Source organism: Phlebotomus papatasi, chromosome 2 (genome assembly GCF_024763615.1).
Source record: "Phlebotomus papatasi isolate M1 chromosome 2, Ppap_2.1, whole genome shotgun sequence".
Lineage (NCBI taxonomy): Eukaryota > Metazoa > Arthropoda > Insecta > Diptera > Psychodidae > Phlebotomus > Phlebotomus papatasi.
This window is the reverse complement of record NC_077223.1, coordinates 21,672,181-21,695,101: the sequence shown is the minus strand read 5'-3', so window position 1 is coordinate 21,695,101 and position 22,921 is coordinate 21,672,181. Positions and strand designations below refer to the sequence as shown.

Genomic DNA, 22,921 nt, shown 5'->3' with positions numbered 1-22,921 from the left:
TGGACATTATCAAGCATGGTCACTTTCCCCTACAACTGAAATTAGTTGACTAATTTTTATTATTGGATGTAAGAACCAATACACAGACGACACTTCAAAAATCCTGGAAATATCATCAGATAGTTAAATAATTGTAGAATCACTCTTACATCAGGAATTTTCCAATTATTTTGTTGAAAACTCATCACTTTCTAATTAAACTTATTTCGCATTACAAAATAGCTGAAGCCAAATAGAGCATATTTTCGAGAAAACATATTCAACATAGAACTTTTCGGAAGAAATTTGATGCACCAAAGGTAAAGATCAAAAAAGGGTAAAGCTCAGTGAAGACTTTTATTGCGAAAGTGAGATTTCGAATCAAAATATCCTCGTATGAATGGGTCTAAAAATGATCTTGCTTTTCCTTCTTGAACAAGAAGGAGTTCTGTGAAAATCGTTTGATATTAAATATTTCTTTATTGCAAACTCGGATTATTTTCTTTTTCTATATGGGGTATTTTAATTACAAAAATTCCACTAGCAGATGCAATTTAATCATAAACTTCCTTTCTTCTCACCACTACTGAGATGGTGTTGCTGAATGTGTTGTGAGTGGGGAACTCTATTGAATTTTCTCATTTCATCTACTCTTGCATTTGATTTTTTCTAGCATCCTCTCGTAGTGCTTCGCTCTAAATTCAATTTTCACCCGATAACTTTCTCCATGCTGAAGAGATTTTCCCAGTTGAAGTGTTTGGTGGAGGGTGAAAAGTGTGTCAAATTGACACTCAAAAAGGGTATACAGATAGGAGATTGGGGGGTGAGAAAATGAAGCTTGTTGTGAGTTTGTTTTTCGCGCCCAAAAACCCCATTGCAATAATATTCAAAATAGGATTATTGTTTGCTAAAGCAACAACTGACTATATCACTCAAGTGACACAAGCAAATGGTATGGGATTAGTTTGTTTGTCTGTTCTCAATATGCTCAACGCCTGGAAATCAACTCCATGGGTGGTATAAGTGATAAACTATCGAATGATACAAAATCCACACTCATCAGCGACTCTACGGGATCTCCAAAAACGATGGATAAATTTTAGACACACATATGCTATGCTCCCTCAATTTATATTTCAAGCTCAAAGCCCTCTTTTTGGTGGGTTGGATTGTTTGTTTGTTGCTGAGTACAAAACAGTTTACAGGGGCAATTAATTTCCCAAAGACTCGTTTAAACGAGGAAATTTTAATTCGAAATCTCCCTTTCGAAATTAAAATCTTCCATCAAGCTTTGTCCTGCCTAATATTCACCTTGACTTTCGTTGTATCAATTCTCTTCATGAAAGCTTTATACCACGGATTACTCTATCCCTCGTTTTGTCAAAAACAATAAACAACTGATTCCTTGAAAGTTTAAATGTTCGAAATTCGAATACTGCTGATTGAGCTTTCGAAGGTAGACAACATTATTGTCACTGAGAGAAAGCTCGTTGAAATATTTCCATTTCGAAAACGCAATTTCGAAATAAAATCCCCCTCATAAATGCTGCTTATCAGGATAATAAATTATTTTATTGTATGATTAAAATCTTGGTTAAGTCTACAGTAGAAATTCAATTAAAAATATAAATCTAATTGACTTTTTTAATCGAGACTCACTTGGGTGATGCTCACTAGGGTAGGTTTTCGAAGCACACCAATGTGTTTCAAAAGGCAAAATTTTTTTGGTCAGTAAAACATTCAAATTGGTCAGTAAAAAATAAAATATTGGTCAGTAATAAATCAAATTCGGTCAGTAAAAAATAAAATATTCATTAAAAAATTAAATATGCTCAGTAAAAAACCTTTTAAAAAATCGGAAAAAAATTAAATTTGGTCGGAAAAAGTCAAATTTCGTCAGTAAAAATCAAATTTGGTCAGTAAAAATTAAATATGGTCAGTAAAAAACTATTGAAAAATCGGAAAAAATTAAATTTGGTAAGTAAAAAATAAAATTTGGTCAGTAATAAATAAAAATTGGTCAGTAAAAAAATCAAATTCGGACGGAAAAAAGTCAAATTTGGTCGGTAAAAAGTCAAATTTGGTCAGTAAATTTTTTTAAATCAATAAAATGTGAAATTTAATCAGTGAAAAATTAAACATGATCAGTGAATAATAATTTGGTCAATAAAAAACTAAAAGGAAATCAATAAAAGTTGAAACTTTGCATATCCGGATAAAAAGGATTGCACATTTCGTATTGCGGAAATTTTGTATTTTAGTACATTTCGTATTTTACCATTTCGTATTTCATATTTCGCCTTTCCTAAATTTTGTACAAGAATTAAACAGGTGCTACTGATAACTTTCCAAAGCACAGAAAGTTTCCCTTTGCATCAAAAGGTGCTACTGATTTCTTCCCAAAACACAGAAAATTTCCCTTTGCCTCAACAGGCGATACAGATAATTTCCCGAAGCACAGAAAATTTCATTTTTTACTGACCAATTTTCATTTTTCACTGACCAAATTTGATTTTTTACTGTCCAAATTTAACTTTTTACCGACCAAGTTTGACTTTTCTCCGATCGAATTTGATTTTTTACTGACCAAATTTTATTTTATACTGACCAAATTTTATTTTTTTTACTGACCAAATTTTATTTATAACTGACCAAAATATACGCTGATAAAATTTGATTTTTTACTAATCAGATTCTCTATTTTTTACTGACCATATTTTATTTTTTACTGATCGTATTTGATTTTTTACTGACCGTATTTGATCTTTTACTGACCAATTTTGACTTTTATTGACCAAATTTAAATTTTTACTGACCAAATTTTGTTCTTGCTTCGGCAGAACATATACTAAAATTGGAACGATACAGAGAAGAAGACTGACCAAATTTAATTTTTTTATGACCAAATTTTATTTTTTACTGACCAAATAGTCGCAGCCTGTTTCAAAATATCCAGTTTAAACTAAACGAGTCTATAAGATCACTATAAAGTATAAAGCCTTTAAAATATTTGTTTGAGTATAGCCATTTTGATCTCTGCAATAGCTATTAGTATATTTATTAATAAAAGACTTTTGAATAAATTGCGCATAATTATAATTATTATTCTCTAACGAAAATTCAAAATTAGTCTTTTATTAGTTGATAGCCCCCTAACTATCGTGTCTTTCCCACAATGTTGTCTCATTTTCACATCACACCCTACGGAAAACTATTTCCTCCGTCCTGGGCAAACACGCACTTGAAGAGGCGTGGGTTTGAAGGGGGGGATAAAGAGCTTTGAAACTACAAATCTCCAGCAATTTCTGATCCGCATTATCAATTGATTGGGCTTGAGTGGGAATGGAAGTAAACCAAGTGGAAACCTCATACAGCATGAATTGGGATTAGTTGGTCTTTTACAGCAATAACTTTATATGATTTCACGGAAACTTACCATAGAAGATCGATTCCTTCTTTTTGGAATAGTTTGTGTCTGGAATCGTGAGGATGCATTTGATTGTAGTTGGTGATTCCATTTTTTGACGTGGCACACGGGCATTCACGATGACCTCAAAATGACCGTCTTCATCAGCTCTCGATCGATTAGCTACTTGATTGCCCACGGCTACATCGTTTAATCTGCAAGCATTATAAAAGGGATCTTAATTACTAAGTTAACACTGAGTTTAAATTTTATGAGGAATACTGCGGAAAATAAATAATCTGGCACTTCCAATTAGTAATCCTTTTGAGATAAGATTATTTTCACATAAGACATCCCTTTGTAAACTTTCTGAAAGTATCTCTTTACAAAGAGATTCTCATCAAGAAGTAGTTTTAACCAATTTTCCTGAGACATTTATACCCAAGAATTTCAAGAAGTTTTGGTAGACTTCTTGGAACTTTACGTGATTTGACTATAGTTATATATATATCAGTCAGAAAATGTATGCAACATTTTAAGTACATTGGCAAACCCTCTTTGCCAGCAATATCCGAAGAAGACTCTTCAGGAAGTCACACTTTACTTTCATTCTCATCGATAAGATTTTCCTCTCGATTTAAACCCTTTTGCATGTGCAATTATGCGAGAAAGTGCATCATCTCCGAGCTATTTGAGATGCTAAAAGTACCACCCCGCCCATCAAATACTTACAGTACGATGAGCGTTGGCTCTGGATAGATGCCCGAAGTGGTACAAATTATGTTAACGGTGTCATCCTCATCGCAACAGCTATGCTTCAGATGGAAAATCTTCTCTGGCACTGCAATATGTAACATATAGTTAATTAATTCTCTGATACCTCTGTGATATCGGAGAAGGTATTACCGATGACTTGAAGGTGGGAAGATTTGCGATCGGATGATTGGAAAGTCTGGACAGAGCATGTGTAGTTCCCAGTAACATTCCATGATGGGTTAACAATCGCCAGGGCTCTGTGCTTCTGAAGGTAATCCTCAGATGCTACATGAGTTGCATCTATGCGATTCTTGAGGATGGGAAAGGCGAAGGAGCCAACACTAGGGATCCATTGGTAAACTGATTGATCATTGAGGTACCACTTAAGAACAAAACCCGTCTCTTCAGGATCAACCTCGTATATACAGTCCAAGGTTAGCTCTTCAGGATTTTCCTCGTCGAAGATATAGGTCTGTGGCACTTTTACATCGTGGATTTTAACCCCAATTGCTCCTGAAACAAGTTGAAACGACGTTGTTGTGAATATACTGTAAAATTTTATTAATCATGATATAATTTCAAGCACTATTTAATAATGATATAAAATATAAAATTGTTTTTCTGTGATTTTGATCTTAACTTAAACACTTTTTGTATTATCCAACCCAAGTTTTAACACAGCCTAATCTAACCTCGATTTTTCTCAATATTGTGTCATTTACGAGAAAATAAAGTCAAATATTTAATCAGTATTTTGTACCATTAGTAGTGGAAAGTGCCCATTCTTGATACTGTGAAATGATGTACAAGGATTGCGATTTTTTTCTGATTAACATACAAACCAAAGCGATTCTTCCACTATGACAAAAAAATATATCACAGGTTTATAATCCCACCTCAAATAGTTCCTGAAAATCCTTAGATTTTCCTCAAGAAGAAAATGGAAATTCAGTGGCGATTTTTATACAAATTGGGTCCGGGGCCTTCCTGTATAATAATTGATTCGACAATTCGTAGGCCCATTGTAGAAATTTCACCGGATACAAAAAATTACACATTGCACATCAATATTTAGACGGAACTCTGGGGGGTATGCACAGTAACCAATTGATTTATTAATTCGTTAATAAATAAAAAACCTATGCACAGCAATCAGCTGGCTTATTTATAAATAAGTTACTTATTAAAATGGCCGTTGAAAGCTTAATTTCAAATTAATAAGTGTTCCCATGCACAGAATCTGACATTTTATTAACTAATACATTTTTTTTATTTATAAACATGCTCCTCGAGAGAAGCTTGTTACACTTATTATCGTCGCATTAAGTTAAGAAAAAACATTAATAATGATACTGAGCAAATTATATAATACTCAGTATTTATAATACTGAGTAAATTACGATTTGTGTGATTTTAGGCACTTTTACAGGTGATCGCCTTAAAATCAAGCAAAATATTTTTGATGAAACTCTTTAAGAAACTTTCATTTTTTTTGTAATCAAATGAAAATAACCTCACTTAGAGAAATCCGAAAAAGTTAAAATGACATTCCGGAAATGTTTCTTTTACCCTGCAGTATTTATCCGAAATCGGTGTAAATATTATGCTTTTTAGGTGTATTAGGGGTTAAACTTACCCTTTTTCATGTTGATTTTACCCTTAAAAAGGTGTAAAATTAACATTAAAATATGTTGATATATTTTCACACCTAAAAAGTGTTAAAATTATGAGGAAAAAAAGTTAATCGCACCCCCTTTTTCTCAGTACTGGGACTGTCAGGCAAAAGCAATTAATTTTATATTTTTCAAAGAAGTTTTGATCTTAACGATTTTTGTCAAAGATTTAGTTAACACATAAGCCTCATTTGACAAATAATAGTCAGATTACCTTTTCTATATTATATTTACTGTAAATTTTATAAATTTTCGCTTCTAATTTTATTCAATCTTTCTTTTTGAAGCAATAATTAGTGATTTTTGTCTACCTAAAAATTGGGTCATTCTTTCAATTAATTTATGAATATTTTCAAATTCGTCGTGTATTCTGATTTTGCTCTATAATATTTTCTGATTATTCATTAGTTTTTCATCAAATATTTGTATAAAAAATTGCTTAGGGCTCATTTGTTATAAAAAACGAATGCACATTTTCTTCCACAAATTAATAACATTTTCTTTGCGAAATCCACAAAGAAAATAAATGCTCATACATAAAAAAAAAGATTTTCAACATCTTACAGTGAAAAATCCTAAAATAAACCCAAAAAATAATTTCTTGAATGTGTTAAAATGTACAAAATTCTTTAAACTTAGAAACCTCTGAAGTTTTTCTCAGCGCTAGTTCTGCCCTTGGGCGGTAGATAGAGGAAACCCACTGATTTATTAACAGAGCTTTCGGGACGTCATTTTCTATGGCTGTGCATAGGTTTTCTGATTAATTAATAAATAAGCCTAATAAGTAAGTTGTTACTGTGCATACCACCCTCTAATCTATCTGCTTAAATCGTTTGTACGACTAGTTATTAATTTTAAAATCACTTTTATGTAATTCTTCTAAACCGTGTTTTTATGACTTCAGGGCATTAGCGAAACCCATTTTTTCACTTTGAGTCCATGACAATGTCACTCTAGAACCTTAAAATTCAGGCATCAGGTGTTAGTTAAGTGTTAGGTGTAGTTTAGGGTGTGAAATGAAAGAATCACATCTAATGATAGCGTAATGTATAGCGTTGCCACATTTAAATTATCATTCATGGACCCTTCTTAAAATATAGGATGGGCACAGGTAGAATTCATGAATTTGTCACCACCCACAAAAACAGTGTCCATCAAGTAAAAATATTTTTACATAAATATTAATACTAATGAACCCTCAATGTGCCTATGACAGTAGCTTCCTTGAAGAGCGACATTAATTAAGAAAAAAAACTTATGACATATCATGTTCGAAATTACATTTTTGGACTTATTTTTGATTTTTTCTTCCTATAACTAGGAAAAAAGAGCTAGGTTTCTATTTTTTTTTAGGAAATGTGAGGCTTATGTCCAGCAATTAAAATATCTTGCCATCAGTCACAATTATTGATTAACATAGGAAAAAATTAGTTATTATTAAGCTTGGATCGTATCAAGCATGGGCACTTTCTCCTACCCTCAAAAACCGTAATGTTATAAAACATAATAATTTGTTTAATTATTGTTTTATAATGTAATTCATTAATCGAAGAAGTTACATTAATTCTAAGTATAAGTATATTTAAACTTTAAAATATTAAGATACAAAGTTCTTACTTTCATTGTAAGGCATAAAGAAATGTATAGAAAAATATATTTTAATTAAGTCTTTAAATAAAATCTAATTAAGCAAAATAATTTTAATTAATAATACAAAATTATATATCCAATATTGTATTATTAATATAGTTTTAAAATATAACTACTTATTTTTTGTTATATTATTTTAAAATTATCTTCATCAATCATTAATCTCTTTTTACTGCTGGAACTCCATAGAGAAAGCAGTATACATAGTTGCTCAATTTTGTTATATATCGTCAGTTAGATTAACCATTATCGTAGCATCCTCATCACCTCATCAGCACATATTCCGACAATATGGAAATTCAACAATAATAAAGTAACACATTTTAATCGCATAATTTCAATACTGAGAGATTTTTATTCATAAATTTAAAAAAATAAGTGTGATTACAAAAAAACCATACCCGTTACACCAAAAAAAAACAATTAAAGTCTTCACGATTCCAATGTGAAAACTGTCATAAAATTTATTCATTATGAATAAATTGAAACTAATGATATTCGAAATAAAATATGAACCTAAAAAAAATTCAGAAACCGGTAAAAAATTATATTCTGTCATTCAACATCAGTGATATCCATCAAAGCTTTTAAAGCTCCCGATTTTGTTACAACATTTCAATTTTCCGTGATGTAACTCACTCTCTGCATTTGATCAATATTTTCAGATATATATTTAGATAAGACGAAAAGATGACAAAATTAATATTTTTGATGAATTTATGAAAAAGAGTCTCAGGCTCATATTCAATTTATATTTCAACTTAGTAAATAAACTGAATAACATCTCAAATTATTGGTTAACATTATATATTTTTTGGGGTTGTTTAAAATTAATAGAATTGAGAGGGAATTGAAATATTGGGAAGAAGCAGCTGATATTCCAAAATTACCAATAAACCCAATAATTCGTCCATCTCAGATGGAATGCTGAAACTTTTTTCCTAAGAAATTTCTCTTATTTTCGATCAAATTAGATAAGTACTTTTTCACAACCTTTTAGCATATTGTGCTACTTTTATGCTTTTCTTTGAAAAACCCACGCAAAAATGAAATGTCCCGAGGTGCTTGAATTTTGAATAAATGTTATTTGATTTTTTTTTAATATCATTAGTGAAAAATTCTTATCCATTAAAAAGTGTGAGATTCAATTAACTGCTTTTGATTCAGATGAAAATTATTTATTTTTCTTTTCACAACATAAGTTGTGAAATAGATTTTTCAAAATTCAAGAGTTATTTGAGTGTTTCAAATTTAGAATTCAACATTTAGAAGTGCATATGTGACTTCAGCTTTACGACTATACAAAGCTACTAATTTAATTAAACTTTGGCAAAATAGAAAAGGTGCTCTCTATAGCAAACATTCATTGAAATGAGTTGAAGGAAACTCAACAGAAAGTTGAAGAGGATGCCCATTGGAAAATATAGGCAGGAAATTTATTCGTCAAGAACTTGAATATGGGCCTTTCCACTTGAGAAACTTCGTGCAGAAAAGATCTTTCTCTCATACTGTGTGCGTTCAACTTTTTATAGCTCGAACTCCATGGAGACAGTAATAATAATAATTTATTTATCTCAATTTATCCATAGTTCAAAGTTTTCTCGCTGATATTTTGAGGAAAATAATGTAAAATTGATTGTCTGTCCGTTTATCTATTATCATCAAACTGTTAGAGATTTTGAGTTGAAGTCCTCAAGGGGTCTCCCCCAAAAGCTGAGTTTGGGATCACTAACATAAGGGCCTCGACAGAGCTAAGGATTAGCCGAGAGACGGCTTAGCGTAATTTTATTCAAAATAATGATTAAACCACATTTCCATAATTTTCCACTAAGTCGTCTATCGGCTTAAGTCGTATGTATCTAGGGCATAACCCTAATAAACTTCTTAAAATCAAGTAAATTTGGATAAATCTAAAACGATTCAAATGTCTCAGGTAATACAAGGTAAGATATTACTAGCAAACTAGCTTAATAAGTTCTTATTAAGTTCTTAATTAAAGCATAAGTGAACAAAAGTAGTGATACGCGGCAGCTATAAGCAAAAATTGTAATAGAGAATAAAATGGTCACGTATTAACCTTCGAAGAGAAAGGCACCAATCAATCTGAGATGTCAGAGAAACATAATCTCAAAATATTATCAAATGTGCGTTTTCCTTTACAAAAACTTTTTATTTCGTTTCGTGATAAATCTATAAACAGTAAAAATCCGTAAAGTCTAGGAAGTCTCATTTTGATTTGATAACTTTGACTCAAATACTGTCCCTTTAATTCCAATAGCTTATCATCCGAGAATGTAGTGTTGTCCCTAAACTTTGATAAATCTTCCATTTATACTCGTAAACTTGTGTCCTTTGAATATAAATTTAGTATTTTCGATAATATTTTTTTCAATAAATCTTTTCATCGATTTTTCCCAGATACGTCTGGAAATTCTTTCGAGGGATTTGAGGAACTCGTTTAGTACCACCTGAAGCTTGTGAACGTGTCCATAACAGAAATAGCAAAAGTATTTTTATGATTTTTCTATAAAAAAAAAATGAGAAATTAAAATAATGTTTCATAACAATTAGAATAACTAACTTAAAAATTGCTTAATCGGAAGTCCTTAATTAAGTACGTAGCGTTAAGGTTGAGCTCTACTGTTTTGTTTACTTTATTTGGCACCGAAACTGTTTCTTTCTGATTTTCATACATACACTCAGAAAAATAATCGAGTAAAACTTACTCGAATCGATGTTGAAATAACTCTTTTTCGTTGTGATTCTCGATTAACTATATTTTAGAGTTGATTTTACTTCTATTTAGGTGTAATATTCGGAAGAGTTGTTTTAACTTTTTTTCCTAAAATTTACATGACAAAAGAGTGTAAATAACTTTTTTAAGATTGAAAATAACTCGTTCTAAGAGTTAAAATAACTCTTTCAAATCCCAAAATGAATTCGCAATTTTATGTTTTTTTATTTTATCATTTTTTTATTATTATTTTCTTAACCTCAAGTTCCCTATGTTCCGAGTGAAATATCACGTATGATGCACACACATGTCTTCATGAAACGCTGTTAGGCATATTTCTAGTTGATGTTCCATATAAACTTTGTCACACGAAGGTCTTCTTGACTGAAGTATATTCTTAAAACGAAAATACTTAAGCATATACGTCAGTCGAGATGAAATTTTACACCGAAAGAGACTAATAATTACATCGATATCCGGCGAATTAATTCAACTCGCACGAAGAGTTGTTTCAACTCTATTTACTAAAATTTACAACGAAAAAGAGCAACAATTACATTGATATTCATATAGAGTTAATTCTACTCTGCCATAGAGTTGTTTTAACTTTTTAGGCTTTTTCTTAGTGTATTAATAGTTCATTGTTCAAAAATAAAACAACTCCCTAAAATTATGTCACAGCTAAGAACTTTTTAAGTTACTTAATTAATACTTAACGTTTTAACAAGGTTATGTGACAGAAAATTTTAAGAATTTTTAATGAATAATTTCATTATTCATTAATGAATTAATGAATAATGAATGAACATTAATGAATAACTTCAATAATAGAGAACCGATGACTGTCCTGGGATGGGATAGCTTAAAAAGACGATATTTCCCAAAGCTTTCGGTTCGGATACCAAGCCTACACCAAGCCAAAACCAACTGACAGAGCAAGAAAATTCTAGATTTAAGTAAGTTAGAGAATAATTGTGTTAAGAATACAAAACAAAGAATGCTCTTTCCCACCCCAGCCACTGAAGAATGCTTAAAGTCCGAGCCGAAAGCTTTGGAAAAAATCATATTTTTCTAAGCTACCCCATCCCTCGATGCTCACCGGTTGACATAGAAAATTATAAAACTAACCTTGTATATGCTATAAAGTTTTCAAGATTTAACGCTGTTAAGGCTCCCAAAACCGCATTTCTTAACCGATTGGGCAAATTTGTATTCATATAAAAGGTCTTTGAGTCCCAGACAAGTCTTGACTGAATATGAACTGGGTTTGAACTAGCCGTGTTGAACCACATTACAACATAAATTCATATAAATAATGTATATACAGAAGATTTTTTTAGGGAAATTTAAAAGCGAGGTCATAAATTCGAGCAATTCACAAAACTCGTTCGCTTTGCCACCCCTTTCAACAGGAACCTTCCCCAAGCCCCCTAACATAGAGTGATGTTTGGGCACAAAAGGGGATTTATCTTAAGCTCGACTGAACACATCTTTCCTCTTTTCTGAAAATTCATCCGACCGCCGCATTTTCAACTTCCTCACCCATTGAATGTCACCATGCCGTGCAGTTACCAAAAAAGCGAGGGCATCAGCCAAGAAAACGAAACGATTCGGTCACGATAAAAGCCATGTAATTCCTGGGTGGGTGGGATGTTCATGTCTCACCCATAAATTCCCGTCGTCTTCCATACACTTTGCTTGTAACTCGGAAATTTTTACATCCGATTTCCCAGCATGTTTCTCCTGCCATTCCTGCATCTTTGCGGGGCCAGGTCCTCTGCCAAGGGGTGAGACGTGAGCAAATGTGGGTACAATGAGATTGAGATAGAAGGAATCCATGGGTGAGGGAGGAGAAGGAATCAACAATTCACATGATATGGGAATGATGGTTTGAATTTCTGCGTGATCTGGGTGGTGAGAAGGATTTAACACTATCACTCAGAGAGTTAATAAGAAACAAGATAGCAGATAAAGATTAATTTAAATCATTCGGATCTAGGGGTGGATGTCCAATGTGAGAATTGTCACAATGATGAGCTTAGAAATGAAAAGAGTAATATGAACTTATGGGCTCAAACAGAAGTAGATTTTGATTCTCCAATAGTGTCTTGGATAAAAGGTAAATGGAACTCTATTTGCACAAAAAGTCATTGAAGTTCGAAGAATTCAAATTAAATTTCGAATTTTCATACTAAATTTTCGAACACGGTGGGGAAAATTTATCAAAATCACACTAAAAAGCTGGCAAAAGTGTTACTCAGTGATTATGGAGTGATTCATTAAATACTAGGGCAAGAACAATAAACGTCGTTGTTCTGTTTTTTTTTTCCTCACAATAATGTGAAGACCGTTACATTTTGACACTTGAGCACTTCGAAATTCGAACAGGATGTAACTTCCGCCACCTTGCGAAAGTATTAAGAAGTAATAAAGTCTCTTTTTTGGATCTTCATTTAGATTTTCGAATATTCCAAGATCTACTAAAATGTGCGAAAAGTATGCTTCGAGTCCTCATGAAATGCAAAAATTTGAGTTATCTGTAAATTGTTCGAAAGAAATCTCCTGCGGCCTCTGCGGCAATGCTATTTTTTTGTATGCGTAATGTAATACCATTTCGCGTGATTTATTTCGGTTCCGAAAATATGCATAATTCCGAGACTCTGTAATTTCATTCTAAGACATTTAAAACAAGAGATAGTTTCCCACTGACGTGATTTATGACATGTGACTGAATCTCATTTTCGAAAAATTTCATGACTATTCCCTCTGAAAATTGTCATATGACAATTCTCATTTTATCCACGATACAACCCCGGGATGTGAATATTAAGATGATGAGTTTCACTTGAGAAATTCGCCGCCGTGGAATTACCTTTAGGAATTGCTTTGTGAAGCTTTCGCAAGAACTATCACGAGATGCTGTAAGTGTTTCGTGTCATATTTTTTAATGAAAGCTTCACGCAACATAAAAAAGCGATCTAAAAGCCGTGAATTTCTCACGTGAATAACTCACGCATATCAGAATTCATACCCAGGTACAACTTTGTAGACAATTTTATGAATTAGCAATAAATGTTATAGAAAGATAAGATATAGGGGAAAGTGACCATGCTTGATACGATCCAAGCTTGATAATAACTATTTTTTTCCTATGTTAATCAATAGTTATGACTCATTGCAATATATTTCAATAGCTGGTGCTAAGCCTCACATTTCCTAAAAAAATTAGGACCCTAGCTCTTTTTTCCTAGTTTCAGGAAGCAAAAATCAAAAATAGGCCCAAAACTATAATTTCGATACATGATATTTCATAAGTATTTCTTAATTAATGTCGCTGTTCACGAAAACTACTATCATAGGCACATAGAGGGGTCATCAGTACTAATATTTATGTAAAAATATTTTTACTTGGTGGACACTGTTTTTGTGGGTGGTAACAAATTCATAAATTCTACTTGTGTCCATCCTATATTTTAAGAAGGGTCCATGAATGATAATTTTAATGTGGCAACTATATCATTAGATGTGCATATTTCATAATTACACATATTGCAATCCGCCAATTTTATCGACAATTGACATAATCTTCAACCCTGTTGCCTGAATTTTAAAGTTGCAGAATGACATTTTCATGGACTCAAAGTGAAAAAATGGTTTTCGCTAGCGCCCTAATGTCATAAAAACATGGCTTAGAAAAATTACATAAAAGTGATTTTAAAACTAATAAACAGTCATATAAACGATTTAAGCAGATAGATTAGAGTTCCGTCTAAATATTGATGTGCATTTTTTTGTATCCGGTGAAATTTTTACAGTGAAAATGGGCCTCCGAATTGTCGAATCAATTATTATACAGGAAGGCCCCGGACCCAACTTATATAAAAATCGCTACTGAATTTCCATTTTCTTCTTGAGGAAAATCTAAGGATTTCCAGGAACTATTTGAGGTTGGATTATGAACCTAATAAGTGAGACATTTTTTTGTCACAGTGCAAGAATCGCTTCGGTTTGTGTGTTAATCAGAAAATAATCACAAACCTTGGACATCATTTTACAGTATCAAACATGGGCACTTTCCCCTACATTGACTATACATATACAGTGGCGGCCATAATAATAGAATCAGCTCCGCAAAGACCACTATTTTACCATAAGTATTTTTGTTTATTCCAATCCGTTGAAATAATTTTGACATAAGAAATGTTCAAATAATTATCTTACGTCAAATAAATGTTGTTTTGGCCGCTAGAGGTCTGTATTTTTCACAGAATACATCAATAGTGAAATTTGGTTTGAACAATAGGACCACTTTCATTTAAATTAAAGAATGTGGTCTATAAATCGGATAAGTTTAAAAATAAAGCCATATTTAGAAACCATAAATGATAGTTTTCCAGTTTTTTTGGCCGAACTGAATTTCACTATTGACGTATGCTGTGTTAAATCGAGACGTATAGCGGCCAAAACAACCCTTATTCTAGGTTTCTAATAATTTGAAGACTTCTACTTCAGAATAATATCAACAAATTGGGAAAAATTACAAAATTAAAAAATATATATAAGCTTTGCGAAGTGATTCTATTATTTTGGCTGCCGCTGTATGTATATACACAGATAGCATAAAAGTTTAAATTTGTTGTGCGTAATTATCGAACGATATATTCTATTTTAAGAGAGACATACTTCTGAAATAGAAGCTTCTAAATTATAAATCTAGATTATATACTCTACTCCATACCTCATATATTGTGTCAGAGATAGCACTACATATGAATTGGCATAGCAGAAGAAATTGCACGTGTGAATGCGAAGGGGGGAATATGTATTAAGTCTCGTGTTTTGGGATGTAAATTGGGGCGACATCCCCCAGGAGTGAATGATTGAATTACCGATGGAACAATGAGCCAGTTAACACGGAATAATTGTGTTTCGCATTCATCGTGTCGAAATTACACCGTTCAACAGCAGTATTAAATTAAAATGCCATAGGAGGGTGATGTTACTTTAGGCATGAGGGGTCTGATCACGTTGAAATGCTGCGTTAGTTTTAGAATACTTGATGCCCTCAACTTTGTTGGTAATGCTCAAGTATATAAGATGGGCCAAAGCGATGGTGAACTTGATCTCATATTGAATCGAATTAATTGCTTAATTAAATTTCACCCTCAAAATCATGTATGATGGAATGGGATTAAAACTTGAACATGCCACCACATAAATTTTCTCAAGCACTTCGATTTTCAAACACTATAGAGAGAAATAAAACCGCACTAATAAAAGAACATAATATGGGGAAAAGCTCTTAATTGGGAAATAGTTGTACTTGTTTACAACTTTCATCACGTTTCTATAGACTTTTGTTTATTCTCACTCTAACTTTATTTCTGCACAGAAACGACAATTTGAGCTATTTTTAAGTATTTTTTTAATTAAATGAATTGAAATGAGAAAAATATTAAAAATTTAAAAAAATATATATATATTTTTTAAGAATTTTTTATTTTGTTTCAGATGGTTTAGTGGGGTCGATAGATATTTCTAATCTTAATATTGAATATTTTAATTTTCAAATGAGTTGGTTTATTATCTACTTATTTTTTTTTATAATTATTATAAACGTTACTTCCTTTAACGATTCTATTCCATTCTATTCTATCTTAAAATGACGACATTTCAGAAGTTGGAAAGTTTTCATATCACGCGCACCATTAAAAAAAATGCAAATATGAAGCAGTTTTAATAGGTACCACAAGGAGTATATGGTATTTCAAGATAAAGAGGAAAGAAATGCAATAGACAATGCAAGACATTTATTAGAATTAAAAAATTAGAAGTTTCTTTTGCATTATTTTTACCATATTTAGGAACATGTCAAAAGATAAATTTGTACAATAACAAGAGCAAACTCGATGCTAGAGTTCTGCTTTTGTGCTTCAAATGGATAATAATATAACAATTATCCAAGTCAACAAAATAGATAAATAAAAGTTTTTAAATTGTTTATTTTAAAACTAGTCGAGAAAGTATAAAAACGCCAAGTGTCGCTATTCCATAAAGGAGAGCTATTTCCTGAATTAAGAATAAATTACACTTTAAGGATTTATCTTACATTTACTGAAATTTTATTCTTTATTTTTTTTTCAAATAAATTGACTTGGGGTAAGTGTACCAAATTCCGGCCAGCTTGCAATTCCGGCCACATTATTTGTTCCTCAAATTTCCACGAAATTTAAGTTTTTGCATGCTCTAGAGATTATTCAATGCAAAAAAAATAACAAAAAATATCGCTTCGACGAGCAAGATGATCTGAAAAAGGCATTGGGAGAATTCCGGAAGGGCAAGGAACTATGAGAATGAAGGTAGCCGGAATAGGCCACCAACGCTATGTCTACATTTCATTCATTTTAAAATGTTTTAAGAATGATTTTAGAGAAAATAAAGACGATAAACTGTTTACAAGGTTCCAAGCAACAGTCCTTATAAAAAAGTAACAAAAAAAATCAATTTGTATTAAAAATATTATATTTCAAACTTGGGACTTTGGCGCTTAGATGCAACTACCCGGCTAACACAAGGTAAGCTGTTTCTAGCACAATGCTATAATTAAAGGCATTGTCGATGCTCTTAAATAATAACTTAAATCAAGTTCATAAATAAAGTTCTTAATAAGTACTTATTAAGTACTTAATTAAGGAATTTTTTGAGCGAAAGTAGCGATATCTGGTGGCAAAAAGTGGAAACTGGAATAGAGAATGCGATAGATACATGTTAACCATTGGTTAGAAAGAGATGAGAAAAATGACATTTCAGAAAACATAACCACAAAATGTTAGTAAGCACGTCAAGTGTCTATATAAAGTGTTCTTTCTTTTAGTCGCAAATTTATAAATAGTGAATTTCAGTGTAATTAAATAACTTAACATCCTTCTTTGCATTCTCATGTGGTAAGTACATATAACTCAAGGCTCTCCCCGTAATCCCTATACCTTGTAATCCTGAAATGTTATTAAGTCCACAAGTATCCTAAAATCTATTAAATTTTTCCTTTTATGCTCTCAACTTGCGATACGGAAGCTTAAATTTCCAATAAATGACCCATTTTTTGTTAAATACTCTCTTCAGTGCGTGATCCGGGAGTGTAAATTACATATTTTATATGCATTAGGGTAACTCCTTAAAAAGCGTTTAGTTGAAAGTACTTAATTAAGTACTTAGTTAAAATACTTTTCGTGTCCTTAATACAAACTACTTAATTAAGGACCTTAATAAAGACCTTAATTAAGTACATAGTCTTAAGGCTGTCATGCCATATTAGTTTCACTACTCGCCACAAAGCGCTGACGTTTGTCTCATTTTCGTATATTTTTTAAGTAGTTGTATGTTCTACAACTCCATAAAATTAAGTTATTGAGTTAAGAACTTATTAAGTACTTAATAAGTAATTAATGTGTTAGCCGGGATGCCGAAATTTGGCACACTTACCATAAATAAATTCTGGACGTTGAATTTTTATATAGGGGCGTGGGTTTTATTTCGATAGAATTCATTTACTAGAGGTTTAATCGGTTTAATAATGTAACAAATCAACAAACTTTTTTAATCCATTAATCTCTATGGTGAGACCGTAAGCAAAATTCAGTCATTTTTATTTTGAATAAACGTAAGACAAATCAATTTGAAAGTTCAGATATGAGATCCAAATATTAAGTTAATAATAAGGCAATTTAAAGGCACTTTAAAAGCTATTCTGTTATATTTACCGACTTTTAAAGAAATTATGAAACTTAAAAATTGATTTTTCCTGCATTCATGTAAAAAATGTTTATGAATTACTACTAGGGACTCAACACATATTTTGTTCGTAATATAATCATTTAATGAGCATTTTATGTTCTTTTACAAACATTTATTCGTAAATGTTCGTAAACACTCAAAAAATGTTCGTAAAATTTTATTATTTGTTCGTTAAGTTTTGTATTTTTTGACTTATCATTGCATTTCATTTCTGAAACTTGCAAACTTTTCGAGCATTTTATATTGTATCTGTCATTTTATAAAACGAAATTTCTTTTTCTCGTTTTTATTCAAGAATTCATATATTTTACTCCCTTTTTGTTCAATATTATATATGTCAAAAGAAAAATTTATAAAATAATGGTGCTATTCCAATGAAAATTAACATGTTTTATTAGCACTTTACTGTTCTCATATGCTTCTGCATTATCGACTTTTCTTGGTGTTGGTTATTATCACGATAGTTTCTTCCAGTCCTCGCCATGTTTTAATAAAACCTCCAAATAGTCGTCAAAAAATCAATACAAAGAAAAGTCGATATTACAGCAGCACTTGACAACAGTAAAGTTCTAAGAAAACACTCTCATTTTTATTGGAATAGCACCATAATTCAAGATTCTTACTATGCCATATAAATAATCCGGGTTTTTTAGCTCACAAGTGGCGTGGCCTAAAATTATTTTTATATTTAATGTATTCAAATGATCTAATTTCAAAAATTGTTCTAAAAGAGCAAATTTTCTAAAAACAAAGCTTTAGTTTTCCGCAGAAGTTTCTATTCATTATTTCTTTAGTTAAATCTATTTTTCCCTCAGTGTAAAATCCCTTTTTAGTGAAGTTCCTGGAAAGGATATTAAATTTTGGACTTTTCCCCATCCATACAGAAACATGTAAAAGTTCACAAACATAGCAACACAAAGGCATTTAGCTTTTATTTCAAACGAGACTTTTCCACTTTGTATTTTTCAAGGGGGAGAGCACCCGTAATGTGTGTGAAATGTCATACAATATGAAAGAACATGCATTAAGGGTGGAGTACAAAAAGAAACTTCTTGAGGCAGCAATTTTGCGATGGAGTTTTTGGGTAGACAGAAATACGCTTTTCTTTGATTCTTTTCCAGGCAGTCTGCGAGGAAAAGATAGAAGGAGAAATAAAAAAAAGGTGGGAAAACTACTATTGCGCGATTTTTCTCTTTGATCCTCTGTATCAAGTTTACATTCAACTTTTTATGGTATAAAAATGTGGCAATGTCGAGTGAAATTACTATAGAAAAGTCATGAATAATTGCTGAAAAAGATGGCAGTTTAACGGCTGAACAATTTAAATTCAAATGATAGCATTTGAAAATTTAAATATGTTTCAACGACTTGGGAGTCGTTAGCATAGGAAATTTTTCTCTCCATGGTGTACAATGGAAAGTGTTGAGAGAACATTTTTCCACACAAACAATATTGTATAGGGGAGGATAGGGCAATTTTAGAGAAGAATTTCAAGTGTCAATTATCCCAACTAATAATAATGGCAAAGTGTTAAAGTAGTTTCGATTAGTTAGTTCTTTTGATAATAACTCAATTTTAATAGATTAATATCCAGAAAAACAATATAGGTATTTTGACTCGAATCGTTTTAAATCCGTTTTTTTTTCTTCTTAAAATATTAACCCATTCACTCAATGTACGAGAAATATTAAAGATAGAATGTTCATATTTTGAAATTAGTTTCCTACGGATTAATAGATGAACTTTTTGAAAAGAAAAAAAATTATCCATTAGGGGGGCGCGTCACTGAATTTAAATTCAGTACATTAATTCATTACAAACATTTAGATAGAGATACATTGATTTAAATATATCCAAGAAAAACATATTGGCAACAAGAATTCAAATCAGGAAAGAGGCTGTAGGCCAATTTTAGCAAATTCGACGGGATGTCGAATTTTCCGTCCGCCATTTTGAGCAAAATTTTTGCATGACTTCCTCTTCTTCTTCTCTTTATTAAACGGGACGTCATCCATTAGATAGTTTTCCGTATAATCGTATAATATAAAAATATTCGCTACAATATTTGGTTTAAATTTGTAGAATTTATAAACTTAACTAATTTTTTAACTTCATTTTCATCATTTGATACAGCTATTTTAGGATTTGCATTGATTAAATTTAAAGTTCTTTCTCTATCATATTTCGCACAATTAAAAATTAAATGATTCATTGTAATTGAAACGTGGAAAATATCGCAGACTGGAGGTAAGTGTCCTCTCTGCATTAGATAACCATGAGTGGCTCTCGAATGGCCAATCCTGATTCTAATGAGTAGTAATGTTTCTTCTTTTTTTTATTTTCTCTGATAGAACTTGACCAGGGAGATATATCTTTTGTTTGACTTTCCATAATTTATTTACTGATCCCGTATGGCAATCAGCTGCAGAAGATATCCATTCCTCATTCCATTTATTTAGAATTTGTTTTTTCGCATATGCCCTTAAGTCATTGGGCGGAATTGAAAAGATGTCATCAACAGCCTACTCATAATCTCCCTTCGCTGCTTGATCATCTAATTCGTTTCCGCCAATCCCTGAGTGTTCAGGGATCCATATCAATGAAATTTCAAAATTGGCTCCTTTAGCTAAAAGATTTATATGTATCAATAATGATAAGAGACTTGTGATTTTTCTAATTAGTACGGATTGTACAACGCTTAAACAGTCTGTAAAAATTGTAATATTGTTCTGAAAATTTTCATTTGATATAAATTCTTCTAGGACTGTTTTGATTTCATATGCTTCCGCGGAAAAAATAGAGCATTTTTTAGGTATACGCCAAGTCTGCGATACACTGTCATTATAACTATATAATTCCAAATCCTGTATAGTTCTCAGTTTTACAACCATCAGTAAAAAATTATTTCATAATCTTTATATTTTAAAAATATTTTTTCTAATTCATCTTTGTACATTTATCGTCTTTTTGGTAATAGTTTGATAGACTAGCTTCAGTATGGATGGAAAATGGCCATTGCGAATTCCATTGTAGTCTTTTACTTTTAAAAATATTTTCAATAGGAATTACAAATTCTTGACATAATTTTTTTAAATTGAAAAACTACTCCATTTTGAGCTAATGTATTATTTGAATTACTCCTGTGATAAAGAGGATATATTCCTGATTCACAAAAAATACTACTAATCGGACTTGGTCTAAAGGCGCCTATTGACATTCTAATTCCACAGTTATGAATCGAATCAAGTTTTTTCAATATACCGTCTCCTTAAAATGCTTAAAATGATCCTTAAAATGAAACTGTCCTAACTGCATTTAATTTGTATCAGTATTTGTTGCTAGTGACACATAATGAAGCGTCATTGCTACGATTGCACATAGAAAGAAAATGCCGTTAGAACAGTTTCATTTTGAGGAGACGATACTTTTAGATCCATGACTTCACGCGAAGCGAGAAAAAACAACAAAATGTATTCCCATCTCTGTCGGGCTATTTTTTTCAAGTAATTGAAGGACTGAAGTAACTAAAAATCCATTCCCGACAGAAATTCGAATATCAATTGCTAAATCATGTAAAATCACTCAATCAATTTGCGCATGATGTATAATACCATGGTAAGAAATGGGTTAAATAAACGTGGTTTTTGGGTTTAAATCACTGTTGTTACTTTTTTTTCAATTACTTTACAAATCTAATTTAGTACTTAAATAAAATGAATATTTTTTTTTAGTATTGAAAATCTGTTTTGTCGTATTTCAGAATGAATTGTTAATTTATAACCTAAAAAAATCAACATCTTGAATTTTTGAAGATCAAAGTTCAATCAAGGGCATATTTTGCAACTCATTTGGTAAAATTTGAATTTTTTGGAAAGGTCCAGAAATTTCCAACCCGACTGCATAGGTAACAATTGGTAATGAATCGGTAAAGATTCCATAAATGACCTATTTCTTTTAATCTTCTTTTTTTATGTCCGTAAACTTGTAACCCAACTAGAGGCCAAAAAGTAAGAGATACAAGTTTTCGGTCTTCGGAGGAACCCTCATAAGTCGTTCCAATGATCATTAATATGACCTGCATTTGCCCTAACCCCCTCCAAAGGTTTTTTTGTTTACTTCGAAAACGACTTCCACGATTTCTTTTATTTCTGGATGTTTTGAAGGTAATCCAGATGATCATTTCATCCAAACATACCTATTATTTTAACAAATCGTCATTTTGAATTTTTTAAGGTCAAAGTTTAACCAGTCTAGAGGGCATATTTTTCAACCGATTTAATTAAATTTGGATTTTTTGGAAAGGACTTTAAATCAGTAATGAATCGGTAAAATATCTATGTAAATGACTATCTTTCTCGTTGGTTAATCGTTTTGACAGAAAGAAAAATCCAAGAATAGAAACTGCCCCACTCTCCTCTAAAAACTTCACTAACACAATCCAATTTGTAAGGTTTAGTTTTGCTTTAAGGAATTCTTCTTTTTTTCGGATTCCGTCTCCCGGAGACTGCAAACAAATGTTACAAACTTATTATTACTGGTAATTTAAAAGTTTCTTCTTCACATTTTCTCCCTCTTAATATCCATAATGTCATTTGGATGAGATGCAAAAGATCCTCAAGAGTTCAGGGTGAGAGGTACTTGAGGCATCCGGAGATGAGTATATGTTCAGCATTCTTAAGAAAAGTTACACTGTGGGATATTCTTTAAATATTTTTTCACATTTTCCGTGTGCTCTAGCAAGAGGGAAAAAATCCTTCAAGCCCTTGGTGGCGCAAAAAAGCGCGTGTTGGGAAATCCTCTGTGAAAATGAGCGACAATTTTTCAGCGCTGGTACGTCTCTGTGACTGTCTCTTGTACTGTGTTTTTTTATTATCATGATTCTAAATTAACTACAGCGACAGTAAATTACCCAGAAACCCCATTTTCACA

The 22,921-nt window shown here is 31.6% G+C and overlaps 1 protein-coding gene across 4 annotated transcripts in view; it reads right to left on the bottom strand.

Annotated features, from left to right (window-relative positions):
- Window positions 1-22,921, bottom strand: part of LOC129803058 (uncharacterized) — an 88,227-nt gene that overhangs the window by 10,106 nt on the left and 55,200 nt on the right. For all 4 annotated transcript variants that reach the window (XM_055849391.1, XM_055849388.1, XM_055849389.1 and 1 more), the window contains exons 3-5: window positions 4,292-4,654; window positions 4,118-4,226; window positions 3,416-3,600 (exon numbers count right to left, since the gene is read on the bottom strand). In XM_055849391.1, the coding sequence (XP_055705366.1) occupies window positions 3,416-3,600; window positions 4,118-4,226; window positions 4,292-4,654 (657 nt within the window). The remainder of the gene's footprint in view (window positions 1-3,415; window positions 3,601-4,117; window positions 4,227-4,291; window positions 4,655-22,921) is intronic.